The 26,579-nt window shown below is 50.1% G+C and overlaps 1 protein-coding gene and 1 long non-coding RNA gene across 3 annotated transcripts in view; one reads left to right on the top strand and one right to left on the bottom strand.

The window, feature by feature from the left end:
* Positions 1 to 434: 434 nt before the first annotated feature.
* LOC119867060 lies at positions 435 to 23,261 on the bottom strand. Of its 2 annotated transcripts, none has more exons than XR_005382363.1 (3): positions 23,166 to 23,261; positions 17,883 to 18,030; positions 435 to 690 (listed from the first exon to the last, which is right to left on the bottom strand). It is a non-coding gene; the product is annotated as an uncharacterized LOC119867060 (long non-coding RNA). The 2 variants fall into 2 exon arrangements; XR_005382362.1 differs by lacking the exon at positions 435 to 690 and adding an exon at positions 15,094 to 15,468.
* A 660-nt stretch (positions 23,262 to 23,921) lies between these two features.
* Positions 23,922 to 26,579, top strand: part of SIM2 (SIM bHLH transcription factor 2) — a 53,823-nt gene continuing 51,165 nt past the window's right edge. The window contains 1 exon segment of the mRNA XM_038581465.1: positions 23,922 to 24,197. Coding sequence (XP_038437393.1) covers positions 24,023 to 24,197 — 175 coding nt within the window. The 5' untranslated portion in view covers positions 23,922 to 24,022.

A 26,579-nucleotide genomic window follows, 5' to 3' on the forward strand; every position in this document is an offset into this window, starting at 1 on the left:
GACAATCGTGTGGCAAACTTGCTTTTTTCCTGCTGTGCACAGACTAATTGTAGTCTCAGTAGTCTTGGTAGTTATGTGGAATTTTTTTCCTTTAAACTCCAGTAGTAGGGCACTTGGGTGGCTGAGTGGTTGAAGATCTGCCTTTGGCCTGGGGTGTGATCCTAGGGTCCTGGGATCGAGTCCCAGGCTCTCCTCATGGGGAACCTGCTTTTTGATCTGCCTATGTCTCTGCCTCTCTCTGTGTCTCTCATGAATAAATAAGTAAAATCTTTTTTAAAAATAATAAATTCCAGGCAGCCTCGGTGGCTCAGTGGTTTAGTGCTGCCTTTGGCCCAGGGAGTGATCCTGGAGACCTGGATCAAGTCCCACATCAGGTACCCTGCATGGAGCCTACTTCTCCCTCTGCCTGTGTCTCTGCCTCTCTCTTTCTCTCTCTCTCTCTGTTTCTCATGAATAAATAAATTTAAATAATAGTAGTAGTAATAATAATAATAATAATAATAATAATAATAATAATAAATTCCTGTGGTATTTTGTATGATGATCTAGTCCTTCTAACCCCTGCCCTGGACAGTCTTGCAGATCTTTTTCAAGTAAGCTTCATTTCTAAGTGCTTCTGTCTCAAAATCTTCCGTTTACAAAAACCTTGACCTCAGGGAGAGCAAGTAGACTGGAAAGCGGGAGTAGGACCTGAAAGGAAAACAGAAGAAGTAAGTGAGCATCTACATGCTGGACAGTCATGTTCCCCTACTCACCTCACAGAACATTGGATATAAGGTTTCTTTTCTCCAGGCAAAAAATTAGAGGATTTGTCCCTGAAGATACTAAATAGGTCCAGTGAAAAGACACAGATATTAATAAGTGGGGCAACCAATGAGAAAACCAGATAACCTCTCAATCACCCTATCATGAAGCCCCACTACCCACATGTCCCACCTAAATCCATAAGGCTTCCAATCAGACTCCTCCTCTGACATGCAGACAAACCAGGATCTCTTCCTTTGTTTTTGTTCTCCATGTTTTCCTCTGTTCTGTTTTTGTTTTATCATTTAAGACACCATCCTCTAATATCCTCTTAGAGACTTTTTTCCTAGAATTCTGACATGAGATGGCAGAAAACAAACAGAAAAAAAAAAAGAAGACAAATGTGGGAGCAGAAGAAAACTTCAAAAATTTATATAGCAAAATTCTCCAAAAGAATACAATGCATTTATAAAACAAGAATAGGGTGACAGAAAATAGAGTACATGCAGAGGACAAGAATGAGGTCTGAGAAAGTAATGATGTATTAACTAAAATGAAAAATTCAATAGTTGGATGAGGGAGTTGAAAAAATACCCCAGGAAGTAGAATAAAATGTCAAAGAGACAAATAAAAGAAGAAAGTATGAAAGAAAACCAGAAAATCAATGCAGAAGTCAACACCCAACAATAAGTGTTCTATAGAGGACAGATAATATAGAGAGGACGAAATCATCAAAGAAAGAATACCCATGGGATGGCCAGGTGGTTCAGTGGGTTATGTGTCCGATTCTTTTTTTTTTTTTTTTTTTAAGATATTATTTATGGGCAGCCTGGGTGGCTCAGTGGTTTAGTGCCAGCTTCAGCCCAGGGCGTAATCCTGGAGGCCCGGGATCCAGTCCCACGTGGGGCTCCCTGCATGGAGCCTGCTTCTCCCTCTGCCTGTGTCTCTGCCTCTGTGTGTGTGTCTCTCATGAATAAATAAATAAAATCTTTAAAAATAAATAAATAAAATAAAAATAAATAAATAAAATCTTTTTATAAAAGATGTTTGTAGACCTTTTAAAGAAAAGAAAGAACACCCACAACAATGGCCATCACCAAAGAACATGATTTTCCAGACTGAACAGCCAGGGAGTATCCAGCACCATGAAGGGGAGTTGGAGCTGGGAGGGTGGGGTGGGAGTGCTTCCACCAAAGATTTAAAACATTTTTTTAACTTTCAGAGGGGAAAAAAAATAGTATAATTTTTAAGAATGAGACAACATCAACTTCTCAACAGCAACATTAGAAGTTGGAAGATAGTAAAGTAATGCACTCACAATTCTGAAGAAAAAATTTCAATATGGAATTCTATAACTAGTCAAACTAGCAACTCAAATAGGAGGATAGAATGAAGACATAAAGGATGGAATGAAGACACAAATATGTGAAATCTTAAAATTGGGTCCTCCCATGCATCCTTTCTCAGGAAGCTAATTAAGGTGTGCTTCACTAAATGAGAAACAAGCTAAATAAGCCAATGGATGAGGTGGGGGGAGAGGGAGAGAGGACAGAGGGACAGGGAGAGAGAGGGAGAGATGGAGAGAGAGAGAAGGAGGGAGAGAGAGAGGAAAAGAGAAAAGGGGAGAGAGAGAGAGAGGAAGAGAGACAAAGACAGAGGGAGAGAGAAATGTCACACATGGGAGACACAGAATGTCAGAGCCCAGGAGGGTTTGACGAGAAACAAGGTTTTCCATAGCCTCAAAGTAGCTCCTGCACAAATACTTATTAATTACAAAGAGAATAGGATTCCTTTACAGCAGAGAAGCCTTAATCAAATCACTATAAATAAATTATTATATCGCCTTAACCAAATGATCAAATTCAAAGTCAGCAGGCAATGAAAATCACGTACCCCTTGGTGGGATGCAATGAGCACACGGCACTCGTGCCGAAGATGGACTGCCTGGATCTAATCATGAAAAACAACAGACAGAAAGGCTGAGGAGCTGTTTCAGATTAAAGGACACTAATGAGACATGACGGCTAAATGCAGTACATGATCCTGCACTGGATCCTGGATCGGGGGTGGGGGGGGTAGTTATAAAGAACATTATTGGGAAAATTGATGAAATACAAATATAAACTCTGGATTAAATAATAGTACCAGTGTTGCAACAGTAAATTTCCTAGTTTTAATAATTGTATTGAGGTTACAGAAGGGACTATTCTTGTTCTTAGAAAATACACAAATATTTGGAGGTAAAGGGGCATAATGTTTCTGATTTATTATTTTAAAATGATTGAGGGAGGGAGAGAGAGAGAGAAAGTGAGTAATCAAATAGAAAGAGATGTAAACAATTGGTGCATCTAGGTAAAATGACTATGAGGGCTTCTCACAGGATTCTTGCAATGCTTCTGTAAGTTTGCAATTCTGTAAAAAGTAAAAGTTACAAAAGGTCTCATTCATTTCATTCAGAATTCATCTGCATTAAAGTTTGCATTTTAATGGTTAAAAATGTAGCTTTACTAATGGAATAAACAGACTACAATATGTTACCTATAAAAAAAAGTAAAATAAAATGTGTTAACCCTACCTAACTGGAATTAAAACATAAAAACTTAATTAAAAATAAATAAATAAATAAATAGAGTACAAAGTAACTGAGAGATTAAAGGATATCTACCCAGATATAGGCTGCAGGTAAATCAACTTCCCCATGCGTCACTTTTCCCATCTGTAAAATGGACTAATCACAGTACCTATTAGCTTCTACAATAGATTTTGAGGATTACGTACGGCAGGATGTGCAACATCCATACCACCTTATGAGAAAGCTCACTCTAGAAACAGACCCTCCTAGACATTACTCCTCTCTTGCTCTGGCTTCTCAGACCTCAGCACACAAAGCGATACTCTGTGGATTACTCATGCAGTTGTTCCTTTTATATGCCTGATACTAAGAATCCTATACAGCAAGAAGGTGACCAGAGCCCTGTGGAGCTCTGATATGTCCCACTAGTTCCAAAATCCTTCTCCTCCATTTATTTCTTTACCTTTCAGAAGTGTGTGCAGCAGCCATATAAACAGAGAACAGAGGCAAGCTTATCTGCATGTCTCTCTCTAAACACAGTACAAAGGAGCAGGTGGGGGTGGCAGGGCTCAGGGAGGGCAGGCAGGGGAGGCCTGTCTCTCAGCCACTGGGATTCCAAGAGCAATGCACCTGAGACATTCACCTGGCCAGACACAAAGCTGTAGACACAAGCCTAGATTAAAAGAAATGCCATATCTGACTCCTATTTCTATTTATGAAGAAGTATCAGAGCAAACTTTGTACTAAGAACAACTACAAAAGCTGGATAAGAGACAAAAGGCAACTGTCTGAGTGAGCCAGAGAATAATCGAGACACCGGCCGGCTTTATCCTGCAGAGATCCCAGAGTAGAGAGAAATGCATTGAGATGGAAGCCCCACTGGCCACTGCTTTCTCCCTTGGAACCTCTTCCAGTTTGAAGCACAGTCTACACATGATGAATGAAAAGCATTGCCAGAGGTTTGCCTCGGTCACATTAAGCTGGGAGGAAAAAAAATTATTGAGTTTATGACTGCCAAGACTGTCAGTACTTGAGGTGCAAAAATTCCAGGTAAAAAAGAAGAAGAAGAACAGCAGAGATATGAGCTTGACATTCTACATGGTTTTTGCTTGACGCATGTAGTGCCCAGAGCTGACAAATCAGAAGGTGGCTTGCAAAGAGGTTAACAATCTAAGCAGAACTTACAGTAGTTTTGTGGATTAAGTAGTACACCCTTCTCCCCCAAAATCATGTCTTCCCAGAACTTCAGCAAGTGACTTTATTTGGACACGTAATTAGTTAAGTATCTTGAGATGAAAGCATCCTGATTCAGAGTAAGCTCTAAATCCAATGACTGGTGTCCTTAGAAGAAGAGACAAGGACCCAGTCACACGCTGGGCAAGGCTGCGTGGCCACATAAAAAGAGACCGGAGGGACCCAAGCATAAACCAAGGAAGGCCTGGGATCACCCAAAGATAGAAGGGGCAAGAAAGGATCTTCCCCAGAGCCTTCAGAGGGAGCATGGTCCTAATGATCCTGGATTCCTGGCCTCCAGAACTATGAGAGAAGACATTTCTGTTGCTTAAGCCACCAAGTGTGTGGTGATTTATTATGGCAGCCCCAGGAACCTGAGACCAGTTGCACGGGGCTGGAGATGCAAAAATTAGAATCCCAGGCCTGCCAGAGAGGAGGAGTCCTGGTAAGTAACCCAGACTTTCAACTGAGACCCCAGGAAGACTGTAGAGATCTAAGGTAGGTTCACCGGAGCGAGGAAGACATGATGGGGAGAAGCAATATTGGAAGAAATACTAGCTGTGAAGTCCCCCAGACAGGCCCAAAATATGGAACCAGGAAAAACACAAAGAAAATTACTTGTGGGCAAATCAGTCAAACTGATAAAAACCAAAGACCCGCAAGCTAGAGCATAAAACCATTACATTGAAAGGAGCAACAGGGATCCCTGGGTGGCGCAGCAGTTTGGCGCCTGCCTTTGGCCCAGGGCTCGATCCTGGAGACCCCGGATCGAATCCCACGTCGGGCTCCCGGTGCATGGAGCCTGCTTCTCCCTCTGCCTATGTCTCTGCCCCTCTCTCTCTCTCTATGTGACTATCATAAATAAATAAAATTTAAAAAAAAATTAAAAAAAAAAATGAAAGGAGCAACAATTAGGTCGACAAGTGAATTTTCAACAGCAACAACAGAAGCCAAGATACAGAAACAGACAGAAACCTATTTAACCTCGGGGAAAAAACAGCATCTACAAAAAAACCTGCAGCAAACATCATATTTAACGGTGAAATATTGCAAGCCTTCCTCTGGAGATCAGGAACAAGGAAAGGATGTCTGTTCTAGACACTCCTCTTCAAAATTGTGTTGGAAGGTTAGTCATAGCAATAAGGCAATAAATAAATAAAATAAAAGATACAATGATTGTAAAGCATGAAATAAAAATGTAACTATTTGCAGGCAACAGGGCACGCTCTTTGGGCAACTGACTGAAGTGCCCTGTCACCAGTTCCTGCTGCAGGTAGTGAGTTATGTCCTGGCACAGGTAGCAGGTATGTCCTGGCATGCCCTTGCGGGATGTCCCTTGGCATCCCTTGGGTTCAGGAGGCAGGCCCTTCGGAAGAGAGATAGCTGGCTCCATTTAGCCACCTTGGGTCAGCAGAATGTATGGGTCTGGTGGCTAGTAGCACGGGGACTGGGCAGCTGGTGAGCCACATGCAAGATCACTGAGTCACATGGTGGGAGAGTCCTTGGGCACCTCTGAGGGTCTGTACTCACCCTGAAAGCATGCTCATCCCTGAAGGGAGAAATGACATTAAACAGCAAACAAAAACACACACACACAAAAACATTGTGACAGATGGAGAGAAAGACCACAGGAAAAAGGAAAACGATTTATAGTTTACTACCTTCAATGTCAAGTTTTCCTGCTTTTTAAAAAATATTTTATTTATTTATTCATGACAGGCACAGAGAGAGAGGGAGGCAGAGACACAGGCAGAGGGAAAAGCAGGATCCATGCAGGGAGCCCCACGCGGGACTTGATCCCGGGACTCCAGGATCACGCCCTGGGCCGAAGGCAGGTACAAAACCGCTGAGCCACCCAGGGATTCCCAAGTTTTCCTGCTTTTTGAACAAGAGACCTCACATTTTTATTTTGTACTGGGCCCTGCAAATCTTGTAGATGGTCCTGCTTCCCTTTACTCCTCAAGGCATAGCTCAGACCAGCTGAAGTCCCAGAGATAACAGAGGAGGAAGGGGAGCCTACACAAATGCACACTGTCCCAAGACTGTTCTCATGAGGAGGTCAGAAAGTAACAGAGCTACACGAGTCTACTTTGCAGCCCCCAGCGCTGGTCTATAATGTACTCCTGCAAGAGGGCTCAGGGGCTAAACATAAGCAGGGTGAACATTACTTGCTCTCTTTTAGATGCATCTTGAAATCCTCAAATAGCTTGGTACATATTTCTTTTTTTTTTTAAAGATTTTATTTGATTATTTTAGAGAGAGAGACAACAGAGAGAGAGAGTGGAGCAGAGTGAGAGGGATAAACAGACTCCTCAATGAACGCAGAGCCAGGCACAAGGCTCCATCCCACAACCCTGAAATCATGACATGAGCAAAAATCAAGAGTCAGCTGGTCAACCTACTGAGTCACTCAGTCGCCCCAGTTTGGTATGTATTTCTAAAAGATAAGAACTTTTTCAAAAACATACAGGTACGGTACCACTATCATACCTACAAAATTGCCACTGATACTTCAACAGTATCAAATACGCAGTCTGTTTTCACATTTCCCTGGTTTTCTTATATATTTTTACCCGGTGATTTGCATGAGTTAAGATGCAAAGTTCCCAGTTTGCATGTGGGTCATTGGTCTCTTACTCCTTTCACTCACAGGTTCCCTCCCTGCTTGCTCCCCATTACCTTTTTTTCCTTGCCATTTATTTGTCGAAGAAACTGGAATATCTCTCCTATAGTCTCCCACAATCTAGATTTGCTGGTAGCATTCCCTGATGTCTTTTTTTTTTTAAGATTTTATTTATTCATGAAAGACAGAGAGAGAGACAGAGAGAGAGAGAGAGAGAGAGAGGCAGAAACACAGGCAGAGGGAGAAGTGGGCTCCATGCAGGGAGCCTGACGTGGGATGCGACCCCGGGTCTCCAGGATCAGGCCCTGGGCTGAAGGTAGGCGCTAAACCATTGAGACCCCCAGGCTGTCCTCCCTGATGTCTTTTAACATATTTTTCCGTCCCGTATTTCCTGGAAACTGGTAGATTGTCTAGTTAGGGACTGAATCCGATTCAGAGTTGATGATTTTGGTAAGACTATTTTGTAAGGGATATATACTCCATCAGGAGGCAGGTAAGATCTCTGAATTTTCCTCAGCTCAGTCTGTTTCTTGTCTCTGCCTCCCCAGCCTCCCTCCTGCCCCATGGTTAGCAGCCATTGATGGGCAGGTGATTGATGATGAAATCTACAACTTCATCAGAGGTTTCCAAAATGGTATATTCTAGGGGCACCTGGGGGGCTCAGTCAGTTGGGTGTCTGCCTTCAGCTTGGGTCATGATGCCAGGATCCTAAGATCAAGCCCCATGTCAGGCTCCTTGCTCAGTGGAGAGCCTGCTTCTCCCTCTCCTTCTGCTGCTCCCCTGCCTGTGCTCTCTTGGTGTCAAAGAAATAAAATATTTTTAAATTTTTTATTGGTGTTCAATTTGCCAACATATAGAATAGCAGCCAGTGCTCATCCCATCAAGTGTCCCCCTCAGTGCCCGTCACCCAGTCACCCCCACCCAATAAAATATTTTTTAAATGGTGTAATCTAATTCTATCCTCTCTTCTTCTATATTAGAATATTTCTACGGAGATAAAATTTCCCTCATTAACTATCTGCCTACCCTTAGATGTAATTCTAACGTATTTCCAGCATACATATTCTCTACTATTGTTCTTTTCCTTCGCAACTGAATCCAGAGTTGGGCAGTTCAATTTCTTGGAGTGTTCAGTTGAATCTAAAGACCCACACTATCTACAGCATCTCATGATTCCTTTATGATTCTTCTAATTGCATTCACGAGTTCCATGGTTTCTCGTCTTCATTTCCCACTAACTTTTCTTTTTTTTTTTTTTTTGTCTTTTTAAAAGGTTGTTTGTTTGTTTGTTTGTTTGTTTTATAGTACCCTCTACATCCAATGTGTGGCTCGAACTCACAACCCCAAGATCCAGAGTCCCAAGCTCATTCGACTGAGCCAGCCAGGCACCCCTCCACTAACTTTTCTTAATTAGGGAAGGATGCAATAAAATAGTCAAAGAATGAAGCAAACCTCACCGAACAAGCCTATGGCAGCTGCCATGGCAGCAATTCAAAATTATCCTTCATCAGCTGAGGCACCTGAGACCAGGTGTGATGGGTTACATCCAGTGTTTGAGCAGACTCTGAACAAAGTAAGTGCACGGGATCAAAAGCATGTGTGATCTGGTCATATAAATAGCACAAATCTTCTGAGAAGGCTCACGATCCTCTTATGCATCTTGAATGTGTGCTCTGCTGGACAGCCCGGTCCCCAGTGACACCAGGGCAGCTGTGAATAGCTGCTGGGATATTATTTTTCCTGAACTACAGGCATCTCCCCCTCAGGGTGGAACTTCCTCATTTTCCACGAGGAATACCAGGAGAAGAACCGGGTAGACGTGGACAGCTCTGTGGATTTGCACTTCTTTAATCCAAGTAATTGATATTCAACCTATGTATCTTTCAACTCAGAATATCCAGGGACGTGCAAGTATTTTGTTTATTTTACGGTCATTACTATAGCCCTTTAGCATTTGACACTGTGAGTCGAACTCATGTTTAATGAATGAACTCTGGGAACATTTGATTGATAGGATAAATTACTAATTTCTTTAAGGGAGAGCTCATAATGCTCACACTAGACTCAAAACAGCAGAAATTCTCTTCAAGTAAATGTGGAAGTAGCCAGTGTCTACAAACTGAATTAACTCGCCAAGGACTCTACAGGAAAGGACACCTCTCTGAGTGAGTAATCTTGGCTCATGCTCCTCCTGACCCATTAAATTATACAAGGGCATCAGTCACTGAAAGCTAAAATTAACACTTCGCAGGGTTTGCCAGAGAGTTCTGATATCTCCAGTGGGAACTTTCCATGCTCTTGTGACAGACCAGCATCCATCGGTGTTGCCAAAGGAAAAAAAAAAAAAAAGAATTGAGTTTCCTGCCTTGGTTTTTCTAGCAATGCCACGTGGACAGCCTGCTTGGCCTTTGATGATAACCCCTCTCGGGCCGCATTGACTTAACCAATATTTACTGGCCATCCACTACGTGCCTGGTACGATGCTGGGTGCTGGGGGTAAAGAGGTACATGGTATAGACATAGTACACGTGCCCCAGGGCTGGGAGACCTGGGCCCTAGACCAGCCTCAGTACTTACTGGCCATAGGCTTTGGAGCCAATTCTCAAAAATCATATCGATTCTAGGCATTGGAAGAGTTCCTAGTGAAAGCAGCACTCCACACTAAGTTAGTAAGAGCTGGACTAAATCCCAGCTCTGTCCCTTTCCAACTGTGTGGCAAGAGCCTGTGGTCACTTGGAAATGGTCAGAAAGGAAACAGCAGCAGCTGAAATGGGAGAGGAATAGATATGAGGGACGAGATAGGAGGGAAATCACATTATATTTCTTTTTTTCTTTAATTAGGGTGTAAATTTCACATAGTTAAATATCACAGCACAGACAAGTCTGAGGTACAAAGCTCAGTGCATTTTTCAAACGAATCCCATGTAACCACCACCTAGATCAAGATATAGAACATCTACAGCACCCCAGTAGATACACCTTTTAAAGTGAAAATACCAAAAGTCAAATCTCAGGACTTGGGTGTGGTTCACACATCCATCCTTCCGGCTTCAGAGACATTTCCCAAACAGTGGAGATGAGTTCGTAGTCAATCTTCCCATACTTCTGCTCACCAAAAGTGCCAATTACAGACTGGTTGCTGGACAGGGGGGCCTACAGAGGTTGTAAATCTGGCTTGGAACAGAGTTTTTTTTTAATATTTTATTTATTTATTCCTGAGAGAGAATGAGAGAGGCAGAGACACAGGCAGAGGGAGAAGCAGGCTCCATGCAGTGAGCCCGAGGCGGGCCTCCATCCCGGGTCTCCAGAACCAAGCCCTGGACTGAAGGTGGCGCTAAACCGTTTAAACCGTTGAGCCACCAGGGCTGCCCTGGAACAGAGTTCTTTTTTTTTTTTTTTTTTTTTTTTTTTTTTATGATACTCATACACACCCAGAGAGAGGCAGAGACATAGGCAGAGGGAGAAGCAGGCTCCATGCACTGGGAGCCCGACATGGGATTCGATCCCTGGCCTCCAGGATCGCGCCCTGGGCCAAAGGCAGGCGCTAAACCGCTGCGCCACCCAGGGATCCCTGGAACAGAGTTTTAATGTGTACTAAGCTAGCTGGCCAATCCAAGGATGCAATCTACAGTCTTACCCTCTTCTGAATACAAAACTCAAGTGTACTAGTTACCCAGGTCAGATTTTCTTTGTTATAAAATTTGCTAAATATATATCATAAGATTGTTATATGGTCAAAGTAAAGGTTGGAGGGAAATACTAGCATTATTCACAGCAGCCAAAAGGTAAAGACAATGTCAATGTCCGTCAACAGACCCATGGACAAACCAGATGTGGACTACCCACACAGTAGACGATTATTTAGCAGTAAAAAGGAATGAAGTACTCATAGGTACTACAACGTGTATGCTACACTATCAATAACATTATGCAAAGTCATAAATAAGCCAGACACATAACAGCACATTCTGTGTGATTCTATTCATATGAAAGTCCAGAGTAGGGAAATCTAGAGAACAAAAGTAAGTTAGTGGTAGCCTAGGGTAGTAGTGAGGGCAGGAAGATAGGGAATTAATAGCTAACGGGGTGGGGTTCTTTTTTTTTTGGAGGGGGCAATTAAAAATGTTCTAAAACTGTGGTGATGGCTGCACACATCTGTGAATGTACCAGAAACCACAGAGTTGTACATTTTAAATGGGTGAACTGTAGGGTACATGACTGTATCTCAATAAAGCTGCTTTTTTATCTTTTTAAAGATTTTATTTATTTATTCATGAGAGACACAGAGAAAGAGGCAGAGACACAGGCAGAGGGAGAGAAGTAGGCTCCCTACCGGGAGCCCAATGTGGGACTCAATCCCAGGACCCCAGGATCATGCATGCCCTGGGCCGAAGGCAGGCGCTCAACCGCTGAACCATCCAGGCGTCCCAATAAAGCATCTTTAAAAAAAAAAAAAAAAGGCAATAGAAAGTAAATTGAAAAACTATTCATAGTCTTACTACCCAACGATACTCAGGATCAATGCTTTAAGGATATCTTTCTGGTACTTGTCTCTCTATAGTTCTGTTGTTTTGTCGGTGATCATACAACATTTCATGGTACTGGCACACTTTCCAGCATACGTTGGTCAGGATTTAGTTGACAATAATGGAGATTATTTTTTCAGGCAGCAAGAGATTTGATGGAAGAACTTTGGTGCTTCTAAAACTATTGGAAGTACTGGAGGAGACTCTGGCTCTTCCGGGCTCTGGGGCGTGGACAGCACTGCAGGCATGGTTGGCTAAATCCAGTATTGCCCTTATCAGCTTCCAGCCAAGGATGAAAAAAATCACCACTGGAACTGTGGGCTTCAGCGTCTGAGTTCCATGTCACCACTGACACACACACATCAGAAACGTATTTACTAGGGTGCCTGTTGGCTCAATCAGGGGAGTGTGAAACTCTTGATCTCGAGGTTATGAGTTCAAGCCCCATGCTAGGTGTAGAATTACTTAAAAATTAAAATCTTAAAAATGTATTTATTCATTTGAGAGAAAGAAAGAGGATGGGGGAAGGGCAGAGAGAAGGAATCTCAAGTAGAGTCCCTGCCGACCCGGGACCCCAATGTGAGGCTCGATCTCATGACCTATGAGATCACAACCTGAGCCAAAATCAAGAGTCAGATGCTCAACTGACTGAGCCACCCAGGTGCCCCTAAAAATAAGATCTTAAAACAAAACAACCTGTATTCACTGATGGTGCCTACCAGCGGAAACCACAAAGACAGAAGCATGACTTGCACTTTACTTCTCACATACATGCATCTCATGACCACACTTAATTCACATCAGGAACCCTAGCTGCTAGGCAGCCTGGGAAACACGACTGCTCACTAGGATTCATACTCTAGGAAGGTATTTACCATGCCATGCCATGCTGTTATAAACATAATCTTTAATAGCTACATAAGTTTTCACTGGCTCTATATATAATCTCAACACAATTCATTGACTCCACCCATTTAGGATAGAATTTCCAGAGTTTGATATTATCAGTATTAATATTCCAAAGTTTAATAATAAAAATAATGCCAAGATGATAATGCCAGTAGTAGTAGCATTATACAGTTTACTGAGTACTTCCTTCACCCAAGCAATGTGCTAGGCCCTACACATTCACTGTAGATGTCACTCTTTTTTTAGTCAAAACTCATAACCTCCTTATGAGATAGTTCCTATCCCCATTGTACAGACACCCAAACTGAGGGGTGGAGAGAAGTCAAACCCAGATGTGACACCAAAGCTTGAACCCTTACCCATTACACAAATAATCTTGAAAAGCCAAAAAGGCCATTTTCATTTTGGAAATGCTTTCCATAGCACAAATAATCAGAAATAGAATTAAGTGGTTCAAAACCTGGGGACATTTCTAAGGCCTTTGACACACATTAGCAGGTCACACTCTCAATCAAAGCATTCTCCAAAGCATTCTCGGGGACTAGGAATGGCCTCTCTGGCAGGAACTCACTTTTATCATGCAAATGCCTGGCTGGGTGCCTGGCACACTGTGGCCACCCCATGGAAGTTTTCTGAATGAGTAACAGCTTGTGTGCAAGCAGGAGTGCGTGAGGGCTCCTCAAGTCAAAGAACAGTATTCCTTTCCTTGGATAAAGTAGGAGCAGCTTCTAACTTAGCCCCGCTCTAGACCACAAAGACTAATGAGTGCCTGGAACACACAGCCCTGGATCCGTTTGTTTCAGCCACCCTCACACTGAGTCACCGCACAGGCCCATCACTTAGCTGACAGTGAAGAGTCCAAAATGATCCAGTAAGTCACACTGCAGTGACCACGCATGGGGCTGGAAAGTGCATCTATTCTTTTAGGTACATAAACAGGAACATTTTCTAGCAAGTGCAGCTGCTTCTTTAGTTGGCATTATTGACTAAGTTAACTGGCTTATTAAACACTGATTCTCTGTAGGAACATTAGCAACTGACATGCATTGTCCCAGTCCATCACCAATGCCCAAAGTAAGACCGGAAAGGGGATACCCTCCCAAGTCGCATTAGCCAGAGCAGGCCACTAGACAGCCTTCACAAGCCCTGCTCTGCTGTCAGGAAGCGGTTGCACCCACATAACTACCAGCTTAGAGCATTATCATAATGCTAAGCCCTTGGGACCTCCATATACTGCTTTTCTTTGCAGGGCAAAGCTTCATGCAAGGCAATTTGTCTTGGGAAATTCATCGAGGAGCCAAGAAACCAAGTTCAACCAAGAAAGCCAAGTTGAACTTCAACTTACCTACAACCAGGTGCGTTTGTGTTTCAATAGATTCATTCTATCAGACTCTGTCACGTGAGTTTTCCAGTCTTTATTTCCCCCCTTTACAAAAATCCTATTATTAAAGACATTCCTTTTAGTGCTACTTGGCCCACTTCTTGGACTATACTATTCAGGGGTCTTTGAAGGGGATGGAATTATAACTTCATTTTTTTAAACATCTTTTTTTAAATTTTTTTTAATTTATTTATGATAGTCACAGAGAGAGAGAGAGGCAGAGACATAGGCAGAGGGAGAAGCAGGCTCCATGCACCGGGAGCCCGACGTGGGATTCGATCCCGGGTCTCCAGGATCGTGCCCCGGGCCAAAGGCAGGTGCCAAACCGCTGCGCCACCCAGGGATCCCTATAACTTCATTATCAATACGGAAATACCTGGAGGGGTACCTGGGTGGCTCAGTCAGTTAAGCATCTGCCTTTGGCTCAGGTCATGATCCCAGGGTCCTGAGATCCAGTCCCACATCAGGCTCCCTACTCAGTGGGGAGCCTGCTTCTCCTTCTCTCTCTGTGCCTCCTTCCCCCCCATCCCTGTGCTCTCTATCTCTCAGAAAAAAAAAAATATTTTTAAAAAGAAAAAAAAAGAAATACCTGGAGAAAGCATGGATGTCCTTTGGCTCCTATCCCGTGAGCTGCTATCACATCTAAGAAACTATATCAAGTCCTCCTGGCACAGTCAGAGTAAAGCTGGGAGGCAATATTACCCAACCAGACCTTAATGATTTTATTTATTCCACATGGCCTGAAAACATGTTTGAACATAACTTGCCATAATTTTTCTGGTGATTTCTCTGAATCATTTTTTAATTATGAATAATGTCTTTAGAGACACTCCTGAGAAATTTTACCCCAAGTTCCCTTGACAGACATCCCATAAAGTATCTAAAGTGAAGTAGCTTCTACGACCAACACAGAAAGTCAACTTTAAAGCGTGAATTCCTAAAAGATCCATTAGTCAACTTTGCTGGGAACGAAGTTCAAGATTCACACATGCAAAAGGTTGCTGAGAAATTCAAGAACAAACAGAACCAGAAAAAGACATTTACTGTCAAATAATATTCAAAGGATTTTTGTACACATACAAATCTTCTGACTACAGATGGAGTCTTTTTTTTCCCCTTCTAGCTGGGAATTTTCTCTGTGTGTCTAAATTATTGCCTTTCCACCCTGAGCTGAAGGTTTTCTGCTCTTTCAGGATCCGCCATGGCTATGGCACAAAGGATCCTATCCTCTTGGCTCACCCCAGGCCACTCAGAAATTAAAATATTTGTGCAAGATACTGAGTGTGAATTTCCATTTCTGGGATTTATTTTCAAAAAATCCAATTCCTTGATCTCAAGCAAGCAAAGTCCAAGTATCCTTAAAGAACAGACAGGCAGGGTTAGTTGGCCCTGAGGTTCCAGCAGATGCAGATCCCCTGGCTTCCACTTGCTTGTCTGTCAGAGGCCACAGCTTCTCCAAAAATGCAGTGTAGACATGAGGCTAAACAGAAACACAAACAAGCCCATTGGATTTCAGTGGAGCACCCTTTATGTTGCTTAAGCAGGAAGGTGTTTCCTGGTCAACTATTTTAAGTAGATTTCAATAAACACTGAGATTATTTTCGCATGGGTAATAATGGCACTGATCTTGTTCCTCCCAGGCATCCAACCGCCAGGGACATAAAGCCAACTCACATAGCAGCTTTTCAGTGCTCACTACCTTTTTTAAAAGTGCTTCAAGGGTGACTGGGGCTGTTGCTCCGCCCAGACAATGCTGACAGTCCCCAAACAATTGGAAAAAGGCATCTGTGGCCTCGCCAGTTGCAGCCAGCATCTACCCCGTCACTGAACCGATCTTCCTGAGCCACAATCTTCCAATGCCACTCACCTCTGCGCTGTTCCTTACCCCACTCTGGCTTGCATTTATTCAAAAGTTAGATTTCTCACCAAACTCTTCCAAGTATCCACCTCTCTCATCCTGCAAGCTCTGCGCAAGGGTTGGAGACTGTAGGATCTCTCCAACATTAAAAGCAAGATTGAGCCCCCCCCCCCCCTTTCACCAGCCCTCCACTGCCTCAGTCCATAAGGCATGCGACTCTGGATCTTGGAGTTCTGAGTTCAAACCCAAGGGTGGGCGTAGAGCTTACATTAAACATAAAAATAGGGGAGGCCTGGGTGGCTCAGCGGTTGAGCATCTGCCTTTGGCCCAGGGCATGATCCTGGAGTCACAGGATTGAGTCCCACAACGGGCTCCCTGCATGGAGCCTGCTTCTCCCTCTGCCTGTGTCTCTGCCTCTGTCTCTATCTTTCATGAATAAATAAATAAAATCTTTAAAAAAAACATAAAAACAAACAATAGAAATTTAAAAATAAATAAAATTAAGCAAGATTGAAACTAGATCTCTCAAAGCACCAGAATTAAAGGGTTTAAATTGGTTTCGACTTTGGGAGCGGGGTAGCACCTGCATAATTCCACTGAGCCACACGGGGACCCTGACCAGCGCTCCCATAACGGGGAAAGCAAGGAGAAGGGTCTCCTCAGTGTGCAAATCTGCGCCTTGAGCGAGGAAGGTGCCGCTCAAAAGCCGCGGACGGAGCAGCACAGAGTACTCCATAGCAAGATTAAATAGTGTCTCTGTCCACACCCGCAGGGCGAAAACAGCGTTAGTGCAACAACCAGGATTATTTGGTTTCCTCTAAAAAACGAAGACGGTGCTGGAGTTGAGGCTACAAATATTCATAAGCCGCACCATTTGACTCCACCTTGTAGTTTATCAGCTAACCGATGCTTTTGCCAGGGGGGTGGGGGGAATTCTTGGATCGAGAAGAACTGCTAATTTTTAGTCATTCGTTTTATACGGAAATCGTGTTTTGTCCTCATGCCTTCTCCTCCGGGGTATTTGCTCTGGCACCTTAAATGAATTGTCTCGGGGCAGTTAAAGGACGGTGGAGGTGCCCAGTTGGGGACCACGCGGAGGCTCCCTGCAAGAATTTGACTCCGGAACCGGGCTAAATGCGCACGAGAGAGGGAGTGACCCACGGGGCGTTAGAGAGGCCCAGATGAAAGCGCCAGCCTTCAGGGTCTCCCAGACATCCTCCCACCCACGGGGTCCCCATCCTCCCTCCTCTCCCGCCCGCCCCGCGCGCATCCCGTCTCCCTCGGGTCTCCACTTCCCGCATGGAGAGAACCTGGGAGCGAAGAGGGGGGCAGAGGCCGAGCTACCCGAGTGGGAAGGATGGAAGTGGGCACCGGCTGCCGGTGCCACGGCGGGGACGACGTCCTGACCGCCTCACGCGTGCAGGGGGGCTTCGCACGCACCTCCCAGCGAGCACGCGCTGTGCACCCCCGCTCCCGGCCGGTGCGATCGCAGGCCCCCCTCCGGGTCCGCTGCGCCCCGGCCGTGGGCGCCGAGCTCGCGCGTGCTCGTGCGCCGCCCACTCCCTGCGCAGTGCGCGCCCTCTCCCTGCGCGCCGTGCGCCCCAGCCCGCGCGTGTCCTGCCACCACCCCGCAGCCCGCGCGCTCTGATGCGCCGGGGCTCCCCGAGTCTTCCACCCTCCACGCGGAGTCCCTGAGGCGGCCGTGAGCACTGCGCCCCCTTCTGCCGACCCGCGCGCGCCGCGTTTCTAACCACGCGGACCGTGCGCGCGAAAGAGGAGGGACCAAGCGGCCCTCTGAGCCCGCACCCAGCGCCGGGGGCAGGAGTCCCGAGTCCCCTCTGCAGAATTAAGAAGACCTCTAGCGTCAAAGAGGCTTGGCTCTTCTGCCCCCTGCCGCCGTCCGTGTCCCCGAGGGTGGCCTGCAGCTCCCCAAAGCCGGGGAGGACCTGGAGAGGGGAGGGGTCCCCCCACTGCCTCCCGGCCTGGCCGGATGGGGTGCACTCTCCGCGCCGCCGTGGCCCCGCCGCCGCTCAGACCTGAAGTCCGGTTTGGGTGTGCCCGGAACCCAGGACGCGGGACTCTTCTCTGCCGCGGGAGTCGCCTCCTCCTCCTCCTCCTCCTCCCCGGAGGGAAGAGTGTGCTCCTGCACACACACCTCTCAGGAAACCCGCCTACCGCGCCGGCCTGTGCAAGAAAATAAAAAATGAAAATCTTCGCGAAGCAGTAAGACGCCCACGCCCCGGGTTGGGGCGGCCTCGCGTCCCAGGCCAGGCTGGAGGGGGCCAATCCATCCTGCCCCCCTGCCTGCTGGCCTTTCTCTAACTCCCTACGCAACCACGAATGAATAAGCATGCCTCTTTTTCCAGATTTGTTTAGGGAGAAGGTTCCCCAATATTCAGTTTTCTTTGCTAATAAGCCTGTTGTATTAATTAAATGAAACGAGTTTGTGTCCTCAAAGTTCTGAAATAGCCCTATTCTGTAATCAGCCTTATTATACTAAAGATCAGCTAGAAGAAGAAAAAATTAAGCCCATCAGGTTTGTGCTCTTTGATGTGCAGAAATATTTATTTCTGGGGAATGTTTTGTATTCTAAAGGGAATTTTTGTTTGATCTCAAAAGTGAAAGGTGGGTTTTGGCACAGTCTTTAATGAACTAACTGGTTTTCAGGTTTCAAGGTGGTGTGTAATTGGTACAACCACTGCGGAATTTCAACGCACCCCCGACTGTTAAGACTCCTCCAGCTCAAAGGTTTCCAGGCACAATCCCCAGCTGGCGGGAGGCGAAAAGCGGGGCTTCGCCTGGAACCCACGGGCAACCTCCTCCCAGAACTGTGATTTTGAGGCGCCGTTTCTGTGAAGCCGGGCCCAGAGCGGACTGGGGAGACTTCAGGCAGCCGGGTCCTGGAAGGGTGGGGTTAGGTCGGCTCAGATCGCTTCTCTCTCTCTCTCTCACTCTCTCTCTCTTTCTCTCGGCCAAAGACCCCTAACCATCACTGAGCCCTGATGCTGGTCTGGGGTGCTGCTTGACTTCCAGGGGTAAACTGCCCTCCCTGGAGAACACTGGAAGTCTGAGTGTATTGGGAGGGGCACACCAAAGCACCCGGGCATCTTTTCAGAGAATGGAGAGAAAGTGAGGCCGGGCTTGGGGACAGGGAAGGAAAATGCAAAAGATAGGCTACCCCCCTTACCTACAGGGAAAAAAAAGTAGAAGAAATGAGTGGCCCTCTTTTACCCGAAGGGGCAGCTTCCATGGCCCCCTGTGGCACAGGCTCAGGGACTTGATTAATTGCTATAATTAATTACCGGAGGCACTGTTTTTGTTCCCCTAAATGCATTCCCCTGAGGGAGGGAGAGAAGTGGGCAGCAGCTATTCCATTCCTAGGTCAAGACGCACTGCCCTGGCCTCCAGACCCCAATGTCAGAACCTAGAGTCGTCTTAAACACCGGAGTCCAAAAAAAAAAGACCATGCTCTCTTCAGACTCCCCAGAACAGAGTCAACTTAGAGCAGGCCCAGGTAGGAACCCAGAAGGTGAGAATGATTCCCACCCCGCCCCCTGCAGCCCCACCCTGGAATGCCTCTGCTTCTTGCCTCCCCACACCCAAACTGCCTGAGGCACCGTGTGGAGGCCCGAGCCCTCTGGACCCCCTGCACAGGGGGAGATCTGTCCTGGTCACTGCAGTATAATCAGATCATCAGAGACACTGCCCACCAAGTTGAAAGCAAACACTCTTTCCAAAGGAGTAACTTGCAGTGAAGGAACTTATTAAAAACAAAACAAAACAAAAAAACAAAAAACAGATAAACTCCTCTTCCTCTACTTGGAAATAGGCGAGCAGAGCCAGTTACTGGCTTTAGGACACCTCTGGGGGAATGGAGTCACTATGAAAGTGCTCTGGCTACTACTAATTACTTTTAAACAATGAGCAGTGATACCGTATTTGTGGTCTGATCTTTCTGGCAGTAGCAATGACTCCAGGAAAAGTTGATGATAAATTCTATGGGGCTTGCCCAAGGAAAGGAGTGAAAAATCGGAGTTTTCTTTTGGATATCTGGGACCAAAAACACAACTCCTAGCCAGGATAGTCATACAGGTGATACTAGAGGCGATCGGGATGTTCTGGAGTAACCATATCTTGCTAATTGTGTAGACTAATTGAATAGATCCAGATAGATGGCTCCAGTCCTGGATTTTCTGTCTCCTCGTTCTGCTTAGAAACCTCATCTTCGGCACCTTCTCCCCCACATCTAGTGCCAGGGATGGGAGGCGTTCTCTCCCCTCCCCCACCTCCTTAGTGACAAAGTCTCTGATCTTCTCCCGCCTGCCACTGTAGCAGCCTCTCCAGGAGCCCATCCCCGGTAGAACATCTGCGCGTCTCCCCCCTTGATCTCACTCGAAAAGTCAGTTTCCGCGGGGGATGGGCCTCAGGTAGGCGCCGGGCGCGGCCGGGGACGGGGAAAAACAGTTGCGGAGCATCTGAAGCGGAAAATCCAAGCAGATGTGGGGCGGCCTGGGCCCGCCCCTTTCCTCTTGGGGCCTCAATTTCTTCCAGATCAGTTTCCTAATGGAAAATTTCTAAGAGGTGGGGCGTATGTAGAGGCGTGCTGGTGCACCTTGGGGTCCACCGAAGTGCGGGAAGCAGGACTGGGGGTGGGGGCACCTGGCGAACAGGCCGCACTACCAGAACTTGCTGACCTCACTGTGTGTGTGTGTGGGGGGGGGGCTTTCCCACAAGCCTTCCTGCCCCCAGCCTCCCTTCATTCTAGAGTCTGCAGGCTCCTTCCAGGCCAGCAGGGGAACTACTGTTTTTGGGTGATGCCCGGACGTCAGGGTCTTTTTTGGTCCCTGCTCCCTGCAGGGGAGAAGTAGCTCTATGCTCTGGGCGAGGCACTTGGAGTTAGCACCAAAGCATGGGGGGAGGGGGGGTTATTACTTGCACCGGGAGCCCTGGAGCAAGGGACACACAGCAGGTGTCGCAGTCAGTGGCCACCGCTGACGCTCCTGATCACTCTAATAAGCCCGGATTTAATGCTTTTCCTATTTTACACAAAGCCTGTGGATGTCCCTTCTAAGTGTAATAGGGGTCCCAGGCTTTCCTTCCGGTAGAAGGGGCTCTGGAACAGACCCACCCAGGCGCGGACGGTGGAGGGGAGCTTATCCTTTCGCTGTTCCACATAGACGTCACTATTCTTACCACCTGGGAAAACCTACAGGTCTGCGTCCAAGTACTTCGGGTACTTTCGGTGATGGGGGCGAGGGAGGAAGCCCAGACCCATCGTGATGTGTGTGGGGCGGGGGCGTGTGCGCGGGTGTGTATCTTGAATGAATGTGTTGGGGGGTGAGGCAGGCTTAGGGATGGAAATGTCTCACCCCCACAATTCTAGGAGTCTCCAAAGGCTCCGTTAAGCCGCCTCTCAGACCCCCACGATTCCGAGGGATCCTGCTGATGTGAGAACAGCGGCTGGGAGGATGAGATCACCAGATCTCAAATACGCTTTTCTGGGAAAATCCGGGAAATTTGGTTTAAGTTTCTGTTCTCGTTGCTCGTTGGGTCTCTCCCTCTTCCACTTAGCCATGTTTCTGCGATCCGAGTAATCCTTTTCAAGATGGGGGGAATTCTCTCGGGTCCATAATTGAGGATCGGAAATCGTGGGGGTGAGGGAAGCGTTAAATCCTCCCGAAGCCAGGGAGGTGCCGGAGCGCACGCACAGGCCCAGCCGGCGGTCCCTTCCTCTCGGAGCCGCTTCTCCGGGAAGCCTCGAGACAAGTGTCTGCGCGGTCAGGCGCTGGAGTCCGGGCAGGGAAGCGGGCCCTGCGCCCTGCGTTTGGGTCCCGCGTACCCTCGCCGCTCGCGCCGGGTCCAGACCCTTCTGCACGCGCCGCTGGAAACAGGAAAGTGCTCCTAGATCCAGAACCCCAAGGGACCCGCGCTGCGCTCCGCTTTTGGCTGAGGGAGGCCACCAGCTCCGAAACTTCGCGCTGCTTTTTGGATTCGGAGCGCCAGCCCCGGGAGCAGAGGCCACCGCAGTGGCAGTGGGTTCCGCGGGGCGCGGGGCAGGTGGGGGCCAAGCCGGAGCCCGCACACAAGGTCTCGCCCGCCTCCAACGCGGTGGAATTTCTGCCCTTCATAGGGAGCCCTAGAAAAGGTCCGGAGCGCCCGCGGCAGAGTTGGTGGCCCACCGGCCCGCTCTCCAGACGTGAGGGCGGGAGGCGGGTCCCCTCTCCGGGGGTGCGCGCAGCGGCAGGCTCCTCCGGGCCGGGAGGGAGAGAGGTGGCCCTGGAAGCGGAGATCCCAGCGCGGAGCCCGGGAGCCCCGGCGTCTCTCCTCCCCGAGCCAACCTCGAAGCCAGGCCCTCCACAGTCGTACAGTCTGCGGCGCTCGGCCGAGGGACCCGCCAGACCCGGTGTCCTGCGTCCGCTGCAGCTGCCCTCTGTGCCCCCGCGCGGGGGCGGCCGGCGTCCCCCCAGCGCGCACCTCCGCACAGTGGCTGCAGTATTCAAACTGCTAGAAGGGTGAGGGTCGGTGCGACCGTCGGGGATTGGAGGAGATCCGTCCCGGGGCTGCAGGCGCAGAGCTGCGGGGGCGGGGGATGGGGTAAGAGGACTCTTTGGGGTCCAGTGTGGCCCCGAGGGAAGGCACCAGGACGCCCCACAGCTGCGTCTCCAAGCGCGCCTCCTGGCCCACCACCTTGGCCCCCACCGGTGCTCGCTCGCTTACTCAGCTCGGCGACCCCCCGCCTGAAGCACAGCCCCGGCCGCGATTCCCCGAAATCCCCGCTGCGCTGAGCCGGGCGGCGGAAGCGGGGACTGTCGGATGCCTTCCCGCCGCCGCCCTGGGCGAGGCCTGGCCGCTGGGCCCGGCTCGCCGGTTCCCTCCTGTCGTCTGGCCCGCGCGTCCCCGAGGCCTGCAGCCCCTCCTCGGAAGGCGCCGATCCCCTTTCGCTCTAGTGCTCCCAGGAGAGCAAGGGCAGAAGGGGCACTCTGGAGGCGCCCCCCACCCTGAGGGAGGGGTCTCCCCGTCAGGCCTCCCCCCCCTTTTGGGCCCTCGGCCCCGCGAAGTGGGGAAACGAGGGCGCGGGAGCCGCGCGGGGCTCCGAGGGCTGGTGCTCCCCGGAACCGCACAAGCCGGCGGGTCAAGCCGCCTCCCTCGGACGCGCGCGCCCAGGACCCGTCCCGGAGCCACGGGGGAGGCCTGCGCGTCCCTCCCCTGCGTCCGTCCCTGCTCCGCCCCTCCCCGCTGCCCATCCCAGCGCCCGGGGCCCGCGGCCCGCTCTCCGGAGCCGGTCCCCGGGGCGCGCGGGGCGCGCGGGGCGCACTCACCGGGGCTTCCTCGAGGCCGGGAGCGCGCGGGCCTCTCCTGGGAGGGTCCCCGGAGGCCGCGACGCGGAGGCGCGCCTGGGGCTCCCGGGCCGCGGCGGGGTCGGAGGCGAGGTTCGCCGCCCCCGCCCCCGCCCCCGCCGCGGTCCCTCCCCCCGGCCCCCCTCCCCGGGCCGCGGCGGCCGAGTGCTCCGCCCGAAGGCGGGTCCGCCATAAACAAACGCGGCTCGGTCGCACGTGGACCGCGGAGCTGCTGCGGCTCGCGACAGATCGCGGGCTCCGGGCGCCGCGTCTCCAGGCGAAGGGAAGCGCCGGGGAGGGCAGGAGTGCGCGCCCGGCCCGGCCTCCGCCGCCTCCGCCCCGGCCGCCCGCCGCTCCCCTCCCGCCCCATGGCTCCGCGGCCGCCGCCGCCGCCCCTGCCGCCCTCCAGCCCGGAGGGGCCTCGCGGCCGCGGGGACGCACACCCGGCCGAGGACTGAGCGGCACCGCTGCCCCCCTGCTGGCCACCCTGCACCTCCCGGGGAGCCGAGCGCGAGAGACCAGAGGCGGAGAGGAGGAGCGAGCAGAAGTGAGCGGGAAGTCGGGCTCCGGGCACCGCGGGCAGCACCGCCCGGAGGAGGCTGCGCCCGGGGCGGCGGGCAGAGCGCGGAGCGGCGCCGCTCGGTTGCCCGAGCTCCCGGCCCGGCCCGGCGGCTGCGGAGAGGCTCCTCGGTGCCCCAGGCCCGCCCGGCGCACCTGCCCCGGGCCGTGCCCCAGCCTCACCTGGCCCCCGCGGCCCCTTCCCCATCCCTGCAGCCGGAGCGGGGCGCTCCGAGGGCCTGGAGCGCGGCCGGGTCTAATATGCCCGGAGCCGCGGCGCGATGAAGGAGAAGTCCAAGAATGCGGCCAAGACCAGGAGGGAGAAGGAAAATGGAGAGTTTTACGAGCTGGCCAAGCTGCTCCCGCTGCCGTCGGCCATCACCTCGCAGCTGGACAAGGCGTCCATCATCCGACTCACCACCAGCTACTTGAAGATGCGGGCTGTCTTCCCCGAAGGTGAGGCCGCAGGTGGGCGGCCGGGAGCGCTGGGGAGCCCGGAGCCTCGGCCCGAGCCGGGAGCTGGAGCTGGCTTGGAGCGCCAGGGCCTGGGAGTGCAGGGGAGGCCGCGCCGGGGGCTGGGGCTCCTGCTGCACTGAGGAGTCGGGGTCTCGGCGGGCGCCGCGGGGACTAGACCGCCTTCGGGCCCAAGTGTCGCCCGGGGAGAATCAGGAATTGTTCTGTGATCATACAAGTCCAGTCTGCTTTCTCTCTTCTCTCCTTTCCTTGTTTCTCCTTTTCTCGTCCTTTCCCTTCCTTTTCTTTTCTTTCTTCGTTTGTTTAACTGCCCCTTTTTATTTTTTTCCTTCTTTCATTCCTATCTCTTTTCCTGTGGAGGGGAAGTGTGTGCACCCCAGCCAGAGGTGAGACACGCCTGCTGCTCCTGACCTGGGAGAGGAGAGCGCACCGGGAGGCCCAGGCCCTGAAGGCCCGAACAGTGATCAGGGCATTTATTTGGAGCCTGGGCCTCAGGTTTGGGGCTCTCTGGCTGCTCCTTCTTTGCTTGCCTCCCTTGGGGCTGGACAGGGCCGATATGGGTAGGAGAGACTAAAACTTTGCAGGAGAGAGGCCATTAGTAGGAAAATGGCAGGCCGGCCAGAGCAATCTTCTTTTCCTGATTGGAATTATGAACCGGGAGGGGCAGGTGCCCTGGTGGGCAAGGGTCACCAGGACCCACGGGTCCAAGCAGACTCCCGGTGGTAAGAAATGGCGTGCTGGCCAGCATTCCCTGCTAGCACATGGCCTACGGGAGACCATGGCTGCCAGGCTGGGCACTTCTGAGCAGCAACGCTAGGGAGGGAGGCCTGGGCACCGCACCGCAGCGTTCCTTTTGGTGTCCCGGTGTTTCTGAACCGATCACCTTTTAGTGTCTCTGTCCCCAGCCAGGGTTGCCGGAGCCGGGCGCGATAAATTCTGACACTGGGCTGGGACACTCTGCACCAGGTGCCGGTTGGACACTCCCAAGACCTCTGGGGCAGAGTGGAGCTCCAGAAGCTGGTTGGGGAGCTGAAACAACTTTAGCCACGGGACACGGGACGGTGGTGGCTGCATTGCTGAGACAGCTGCGCTCTTGGTGCAGGGTACCTCCATTAAGGCAGTGCCTGGCCAGGCAATCGACCAGAAGTCAGTAAGCTTAACCTTTGGGTTGGTTGCCCCTAAGCCGGTTAGAAATAATTGGCTCTGGGTCTGGAGCTGCACTTCACACTGCCTCCCCGGTGGAGCTCAGAGGGCCAGGCGCCCAGCGCGACCTGCAGCCCTGCGGCACAGATGACCGCGGAGTCCAGGAGGCTCAGAAGCGGTCGCCTGGCTTAGCCCTTGCCTCCCAGCTGGCCCTGCAGCCTCCAGCACCTTCCTCCCTCGTGCAGGAGCCTGTGACCTGTACCTCCACCTCAGCCCCAGACACCTTCTTTCCTTTTCTGTCCCCAATATAAAGAGGTGCCCCCACTCCAGCCCCTCCTACTGGAGTTGTCAAGCGGGTGGTCGCTATTACTCTGTCCAAGGGTGATCCCCACACCCACCACCGGAGAAGCAGAATATTACAATTAAAAGAAAATTGGGTTTTAGGAGGTCTGACTCTCCTTCCCACCCGGGACGGAGTGGTGGTGAGTCGGGTTTTGTTTTTCTCTCTTTCCTTTAAAAAATTTTTTTTTGACTGAGCTATTTCTTACTTTGCATGCTGCAAGCAGGTGGGGAACCAGGACAGGACCCTGGCCTCTCACTTCCATACTGGAAATAAGCACATTAGAAGCCAGGATTGGAATATTAAATGATTTGTTACCAATGATTTCAAGTGAGCCAGAAATTAGAAAGAAAGTTCTGCAGAAAGAGGGCTAATTGTAAGCCATTTATTGTTTGGAGAATTTCCAGGAAAGCCTGCTAAAAATTGGGAAGTCGTGGGTGTACTGCTTCTTATAGATTTTTAAAAATTGGATCTGGGTGTTCTAACTCTGGGAAGCGAGTCTCTAAGGCCCGGAGACTCAGAATTTGTTGGCCCTGAGCCCTTTGCAGGGGTGGGCTAGCTGGGGGTCCAGGACTCAAGCACCAGGCCCCTGTGCTTTGTTGGATAGTGGCCTGGTTGAGGGGGGACCTGTGTGCCTCCTGGGAGTGCCTATGGCAGTTGGAACTCAGGGAGGGATCCGGAAATAGTTGTTTGGTGCTAGAGTTTTTGGAAATGGCCCTGAACCTCTGGGGTCTGGATTGATCAGGGCTGGGATAGAGGCAGTGGTTGCAACCCGCGCCTCCCGCGGGGCCTGAGCAGGGAACCGGGGCACTTGCCTGCAGGGCTGGACTCGGAGGCCCGGGACTCTTCGCTTGGTCCAGAGGCCTGGGGCCTGCAGCTCT

Source organism: Canis lupus, chromosome 31, assembly GCF_011100685.1.
Source record: "Canis lupus familiaris isolate Mischka breed German Shepherd chromosome 31, alternate assembly UU_Cfam_GSD_1.0, whole genome shotgun sequence".
NCBI classification, from domain to species: Eukaryota; Metazoa; Chordata; class Mammalia; order Carnivora; family Canidae; genus Canis; species Canis lupus.